The sequence below is a fragment of the Montipora capricornis genome, chromosome 10 (assembly GCF_036669925.1).
Source record: "Montipora capricornis isolate CH-2021 chromosome 10, ASM3666992v2, whole genome shotgun sequence".
Classification (NCBI taxonomy): Eukaryota; Metazoa; Cnidaria; class Anthozoa; order Scleractinia; family Acroporidae; genus Montipora; species Montipora capricornis.
Window position 1 is genome coordinate 26,033,388 of NC_090892.1, and position 8,186 is coordinate 26,041,573.

The following is an 8,186-nucleotide window of genomic DNA, read 5'->3' on the forward strand; positions in this document are numbered from 1 at the left end:
AATAAAGGGAACCTTGAGGGAACCTGTGTGATTTGCAGTGTCAGGAAAGAGAACATCTAAATTATGCCTCGTCGTGACCAAACGAGGAGAAAAAACCCCGATCGCAGTGATGTTAGAAAATTATTGCCGAATAAATGTAACGACTGAAAGATCGCAATAAATCGATGCAAAGGCTGAACTAGTAAATATAGCATAGGATTTCACTAAGCGACAAAACAGCTCGGAGTCAGAATTTCATATTATCTGCAGTACTTTACCTCTAACAATGAGTTTCAGAAGGAAAGTGGTTTTAAGTAGCAACAATAAAAGCAAGGTGACACACGCTTTTTAAGTAGCATTTTTCATCCTTATTAATTAATATTCACGAACAAATTTTTTGACTGTGCATAAATATGTATAAATTTAATAGTAGCATTGTTGCTTCATCATTACGTTATCAACACAAACTGGTATGTAAAGAAACAGATAGTCCAGGTTGTGATTCAATTTCGTTTAACTTTTATGTAACTTTATCAGGAATAATGCTCAGTATTTCTGTCATGCAATCGTCTTTTAGTTTTTCCGATATAAAAATCATCACAGTCTCAACAGGCAGCTCTACATAAAACCTTAGCCATTTGGCCACGGCCACCGCTTGTAAGGAGAGAAAGATTTAATGCAACGAGTGCTTTGAAAAATTATTCTAAGGAAAAATTAATAGTCTGCCGAGTAAATTACTCTACTCTAATTACTAAAAAAAAACTCTGTTTGTCACCGGTGTTTGTGTATTATTCCTGATAAAACTGAGAGTATTTACAACACTTTTTACCTGGCTGTTTTATCATGATTGGGTATTCAAACAATTTGTCCCCGAAATTGGTTGGCCTAAACTCCTGAAACAATCACAGTTTCAATAATTACTTAGCAACTCAAATATATGTTCACTGAATCAGTGCAATTATCACATAACTAGATCGACAGAAGTAATGAACAATAAAAAATAACAATAAACAAGAGTTCCAGCAGGAGTTTTATTAGTCTTCGTTGAGCGATTCACATCCAGGACCTACAGTACATTTGTAAGTTTCAAGGAGTTTCGGGAGAGCAATTAAATCAAAATTTGATATTTTTCTGCGCCAACATCATGCAGCTGTTCAGTTGGGTTTCAGGCAAGAAATTCCATACTTTCGTATGTCATCCATGTGATCTTCCACGATTGGGACTCACGATAACAGTTAACATCGGACCCGGATCGAAGAAAATCGCAAACATAATAAAGGAACAACCATATAGCAAACAGACTTGCCAAATCCTGTTGCAGGTTTAACAAAACCATCATTACCGGTAACAACTGCATGAAGAGCTTGCAGTTGTGGCGCCTTAGGCACAAAGGTAAAGTGGCATTTCTTAAGCGCGAAATCAATTGCCTCCAGAAACTTGGCGTTATAATTTCCTTTCACATTATCCCCATAAATCCAGTGTAAAAGCACTCGGAATAAACTATGCCCAAATACGGAATCTTTTTCCAAATATGGTTTTTCCCCAAGTTTTGGGGAAACAAATGTCGTCATTCCGAGCATGCGCCTGCAAGTAATTCAGGACTCTCTCTTTTCCCGCCTGGGTTCCAGGCCCATTTTCAGGGCGGGGTAAGGAAGAGTCCCGGAACAGGACTAACCCAGGCCCTGCTGTTCTCGTGCCGCAGAAATATTTCATTTCCCGCTAATTCGTTGGCACTCAAACGCCGGAAGTACCATATCTTCAGATAGGATTTCTTAGAAATAGGGAAATCCTAGTATTTTATCAGTATCTACATGAAACGTAATGGTAATAGGACTGAGTCCAATTCGAGTGATAACAAAATCCGCGTGAATCCGATTTGTTTATCACGAGTATCACCAATTAGAGCGGTTTTCAAATGAGTGTCGTAAAACCAAAACCAAAGTAATTACTTTGGCCAATCAAAAAGGACGGAGACAATCCAGTAAACCAATCAAAACTCGAAGTAATTACACGCAGCCGACACAAAGCGCGGGAAAATGTGCAAGCGCGAGCCATGATTGATTTTGGTTTCACTTCTGATTGGTTGAAAAAATGGCGCGAAAATTTTGAACCAATCACCGGGAGAAGTAATGCAAAACCAATGCAATTCGCTAATTACTTTCGACACTCAATTGAAAACCGCTGTAATCATAAAAATTACAATTTCCGAGAAAAGAAGAAGAGCCAAGATATGAAAGAAAGAGAAATTTTTAATGGAGCAGGACAACAACGCGAGGACGTCCGCAGGGAATACGCAAATGAGCAGGTTTCCGTGAACATTAAATAAGAACAACGTAATCCGAATAGGAAGCGATTTGTCTAAACCGCTGCTACACAGCTCGACATCTTCACCACCAAAGAATTGTTGAACACAGAAAATAAGTGATTTGAAAACATTTTTTGGAAGCCCATGGAGGCAAAAGCCTCCTCAATGAAAGTCAGAAAGGGGAGGGTATAAAACTCAGGTCAGTGTCACGACTGCGCCCGGCTTAGGCTACAGATAATAAACAACACCAAAAGTCTCTCTTAGCCCTAATCACTCTTAAAAAGTGTTGTTTCGAGTCTAAGGCAAACTTGTGGCTTAGCTGTTCATAATCTGTGGAAAAGGGACTTCTAGTCTTAACCTATGGAGTGTGACCTGCTGTGTTTTAGACTGCCGGCTTGTTTATGAGATGCTTCTTATAAAGGAACGCAATCCAAGTCAATTTGAACACACATACTGGCTGCATTTGTGCTCGACTCACTTTGTTTGAATAAACAGTTGTACGTATTTCTTGTATTTCTTTTGCCATTGATCTATTATTGAATTTACTATTTATGTATTTCTTATCAATTATACTTGTGATTATGACATTAGCTTGACGTCAAAACGTTGTCATTTTCTCCCGCCTTGACTGACTGCCACTGGGTCTCATACAGTGTATATGTTTCAGAAGAAATGTTCATTACAAAATGTTTAATTTAACCAAGGAAAGCTTTCTTTTCATTTTCCGAAATACCGTAAATCCAGAGATTATTCCAAGTCTCATTATTTATTTATTTATTTATTTATTAACTTTGCCAGTCAAGCTGGCTGAGCGCCACAACAGCTTACGCCAATTACTGTGGCCCCTTTTTTACCCTACCAACCGTGATACACAACAGAAGACAGACCACAACACCGGCAACTACGTGCCTTACTTGTACTCGCGACAAGTGTGTGGGTTCTTTTACGTCCCGCAGGATTATAAATATTGAAGGGTTGTGAGACGGGACCTCCGGCTTATCTGCAGGCATGTCCACATCACGCGCCGTTGGATGACCTTTCTAAAAAAAATGACGTCATCACATCAAGTAAAACACACTTACCCTGTATGTTAGTATATTGAAAAACAAAGTCCGATGAACTGAAATTCCGACAAGGACAAATAATTTTAGTTCCTCTTCCCCCTCCTTTCCCTGGCAGGGCATCTTAATAGCTAATCAAATGGTATACTTGTATTTTACTTGCGTTTTGTCCAAAATCAAATAATTTCCCTCGTCTAAGGGCTCGGAAAATTACTTGATTCTGGACACTAACGCGCGTGAAATTATTCCCTAATTTCACTCGTCACCATTTGATTCGCTCGCGTCTGCCTTTGTAGCTCAGCCGGTAGAGAAACGGCGATCTTAACCCGAGGTTTTGTCGTCAATTCGATGAACACATTATTTGTCTTATGATGCCTTTCACTTGTCTCCTAACTTGTCTGATTTTCCAGCAGTAGAGAATTGGGTTTAATGACGAGTTCAAGTAAACCAAAGTCAACATACATTGCTTTGCGAAAAACATCGAAGGACTAGTGGTCCATAAATTTGTTAATATCCCGTGAGGTAGATAACATACCACTAATGTCAACTGTAGCCACATTGAACTGGACATCGCTTGTCTGTGTCTTGCCATGCGTATTGCGGTGGGATGTTTTACATGGTTTATACTTGTTTTTATTTGAAAGAGTCGGCGACGAAGAGAAATAAAAATGTTTGTGTAACAAAAGATTGACACCATCAAGCAAAGTGACAAACCTATATAGCTGTAATACAAAGTGATGTTATAATTCCAAAAGTAGAATGATGCTCCAAGAACAGCCGTTAACCAAAAGATAGTTACTAACACATATGCTCTCTTCAAAGTGACAACTTGACGGTACCTCACACTTAACGACAGTGCGAGAAGCCTATCGATGCTCAAGGCGGACAATGTCAACAGAGACACTGAACACAGCGTATAGCCTGTGAAAAAACTTATGGCCAATGAATAGCGACAAATGTCCCACTTTTCATATACGTCAGATATCCAGTAGAGAACAAGTAAAGGCTCAGAAATCCCCACGCAAAGATCAGTAGTTGCCAAACAACTAAACAGAAGCCTCGAAGGGGGATGAAGGGAAGAAGTTTTATAAAGAGCGACCAAGATGAGTGTATTCCCCAGTAACGCAGAAACGGAGAGGAAAAAGGCCAATCAACTGCTTATGTATTCCTTCAGTGAAATACCCAGAGCAAAAGTATTCGCCATACATTATATGACTTTTTCCTTCTGTTCGGTTATGGAACATTTTTTACCGCCAGGATCGGATTAATCAAAATGCAAATGTGCGTTTGGACAAGTCGTTTAAAAGAAACGCATCGAAAGCCACTTTATGCATGAAACCCTCATCATATGTAGTTTATGTACTTAGAAGAAGCAGCTGCTTAGTTACGTAAATAAGACAGACAAATAACACAATCGTTTTCGGACGTGATAATGCTTATTTTCGAAATAAAATTGGAATAGGTACTCTATAGGTAGAAAAATAAAAAAATACTAAGTTATTTTGTCTACTGAAACTCGTGCTACTTATAAAAATGATTAGAAGCGTCTAATCTAATCTTGCTGTTTTCCGGTTATTGTAAAAGTAATGAAAACAGTATTACAAAAAGTGTCAAATTTGTTTAATTAATCAATAAGGAAACACCTTATATAAATTGCAGCCGATATTTCTAGAACGAAAGGAGACTTATGACCTCCAATCAAGAACTTCAACCATAATCTTTAAACATACCAAACAGCAGGGTTGCTTTTTCGTTCCTGTTCTGTACGAAGAAGTCGCAAGATATCAAAAGCCGCATAATCAATTACAATTGATTTGAGTTGATGACTCAGCAAAATAATAGTATTTTGCTGAGTCATCAACACAAATGTATTCAGTTCCTCCTTCGTTTATTATTATATACTGTTTTTGGTAGCATTAATTATTGCCATCCTTTGCCGGTTTGATTTTGAATTGAGTTAATGGTATAAGCAATTTTCGATATGGAGTTGTAATAATACAATGAAGTAAAAAATTAGTATGATTTGTAGTATTTTATTAAGGTAATGATGTTTTTACCAAAAGCTTTTCTCTACATTTAAGTTAGTACTGTTCTTGGCTTTCGTATTTATTCATTTTTGTAATCAATATAAATTTTGTTTAAAACACCTTGCCGGTTTTACACCTGGCCAACTAAGGGTTGTACTAATGAGCAGTGTTTTCGTTCTGTAGTAAACGTGGGCACATACATCTGACGGGAAAAACAAAAAGTTTTATCAATAACCTAGGAATGGTTGTTATGTTGTATTTTTAAGACCTTTCATCGATTCTCTCACCGATTCTCTCAGATGGAAGAAGCTGGGTGGTGGAAGCTTTTAACGTCCGTTGCTAATAGGATTGAATAATGTACTTCTTCCTACCCTGGTCAGAGTTTTTGTGTGGGCCCCATTTCCATTAGTAGGGCTAACGCTCACATGGTTTATATGGGTAGAAAACTAACACTTCACATTACCCTCTAGTAGTTAAGGACGGTGCCTACTAATTCAAAGGAGGTATTTTTGCGCGGTTTACTGAACATGTGGGAGAAACAGATCTTAACAAGTGTTTTTGAAATATTAATCCAAAAAGAAAATTGGGTTAACCACGCATTTTTCGCAGATAACTAATCAACAATATTTGTAAAAAGCTTTAAAATACAAAGCAATGTATGACGTTCCTTTCCACTGAAATAGAAGCTTAATTATCTCTGAAAAATGCAGTTACCCCAAATTTTCTTTTTGGATACCAAGAGCACTAGCTCAGTTTTCCTTTGTCTGCATAATTTTGAGCCACGCAAAAATATCCCTGTAATAAGCACCACCTATAGGAAATCCGAGTGTCTAGAAATGAGCAGAACGTATGCGCAATAACAATAGTAGGCACCGTCCTTAAAGTGCCCATAACCTAAAAAGTTTTATTTTCCTATTTGAAACTCCATATTAAAAAATGAACTTTGGCGAAAGAATTTTTCAATTCCAGAGAGAGGTGAATTTTCTAAGATTTTGTCAATCCTACTTTTATTTGGTACACCCCTTCCGCTGGTCGGGACTTCACGGGCTCGCTGTGACGTAGATTAAGGAATAGTTGTTAGCGTGGGTCTTATCTTTTCTTACTAATCAACGCCAAGGTATCGCTCAGCGATCGTCTTTGGTATTTTCCAGTAAACAAAAAAATCAATCATGCCTATATTTATCATCAAGGAAAGTGCCTCTGAATCTGGAGGTGAATAAACTGGCGATTTAAAAAAAGAATTTGAGGCGAGTAGTTGCCGGTCTCGACGAGTCAGCCAGCGCTGGCACTGAAACCCAGAACTACACGGAACCCTACGTGGAAGAACCATTAGCAGACGAGGAATGGCCATAAAATTACAGAAAAGAACAAGAGGGTAAGGAAGGTCTCGCGAGGGAATTAAAGTCAACGCTTATGTCTGTTCCTGTAAGCGAATCTCATCCGCCTTCAACGATCTTTTCGTTTTGCTGTCCATACAATACTGAAAGTCATACTCTTTGAAGTGAACTAGCACAGTGAAGAAGTTTTACCGGGCTTCTCTTTACCGAGACAAAATCTGCAGCCATTTTTCCTTCTTTTTTGAGGTATTGCGTTTTGCGAGTCGAAGGATTCCTACGTATACTTATTCTTTTTTTAGGATCAGTTGTGTTGTTACATCGAGTGTTTACGCATCTTTTAGGCATTTTCAAGGGAATTATTCCTTACTATACTGTTTATATCGCTTTTCCTTTTTCACTTGAAGTCACGTGTTCCTTAATCTACGTCACAGCAGTATTGTGACCGGGAAGAATCGATAGAAGACTAAGACGGATGGTGAGCCAAAATGGCGGCCAATTTGAACGTTTTCTAATTTCATTTTTAAATCGCGTTTTGGGAAAATCGCAATTTTTTTTTCCGCGAAACGTCTATGAGATATGTGTAGATTCAGATGATTAAGTGAGAAAAATTAGGTTATGGGCACTTTAAGGATTGAATGACTCTTTTTTAAATCAAAACTGACACTGTAGCTTGGTGTACGTTTTAACAAAGAGAAAAAAAGTGATTTTCTTAAAGTGTCCATGAAGTAAAAAAATGTCTTTTGCTTACTTTAAAGAACTTTAAAAATGATTAAGAATGTGTTTTCTATTCTGAAATATCTTCTCTTAATTCCGAGATATTAAAGTTTTCGTTCAAAAATTGATGACGTTGCAAACTGTACACTTGACTGCAAAAATCACAAAATTGAGAACCTCTCTGAAATTAAATATTGGAGTAATGATATTCAAACTTGGCACCAGAAACGTACATCAGATAAGGCACAAAGTAAGATGTTTCCATGGCAACACTCTCGTTTCCAGTTCCTCTCTGCAATGAACCAAATATCTCGGATTTTAAAAATATAAATATTGCTAGTGATAATCACCCTTACTTGCAGTCGAGTCAGGTTGAGATCGACTGAAACTCAGCCCACATGCTGGCCGAGGCCAGAATAGACCTTTTCGGCTTGTACATTTTGTTTTCCCAATACAGAACATGTGATAATACTCAGGAGGTTTGGTCTTTTGTTTTGTTCATTAAAATGAGGGCATGCAAGCATGAATATGCCTGCAGGCACTCTTTTTAATGAACAAAACAAAGGACCAAGCCTCCTGAGTATTATCACATGATCTGTATTGGGAAAACAAAATGTACAAGCCCAAAAGGTCTATTGAACCCCGGCTCACAGTGGTGGGAGGCCCGATAGATAACCACTAAGCCACCCTGACTACAGGCAGATGGTCAGACTTGAAACGCATTTGCTTCTCATAGTGCTTTAAATCTCTGTATAAGCTTACC

At 38.1% G+C, this 8,186-nt stretch overlaps 1 protein-coding gene across 1 annotated transcript in view; it reads right to left on the reverse strand.

Annotated features, from left to right (window-relative positions):
• Positions 1-4,486, reverse strand: part of LOC138019154 (melanocyte-stimulating hormone receptor-like) — a gene marked incomplete at its 5' end in the record, with an annotated part of 7,926 nt that extends 3,440 nt beyond the window's left edge. Inside the window, one exon of the mRNA XM_068865843.1 lies at positions 1-4,486. This exon is cut by the window's left edge and continues 3,440 nt beyond it. Within this exon, the coding sequence (XP_068721944.1) occupies positions 3,686-4,486 (801 nt within the window).
• Positions 4,487-8,186: the final 3,700 nt, after the last annotated feature.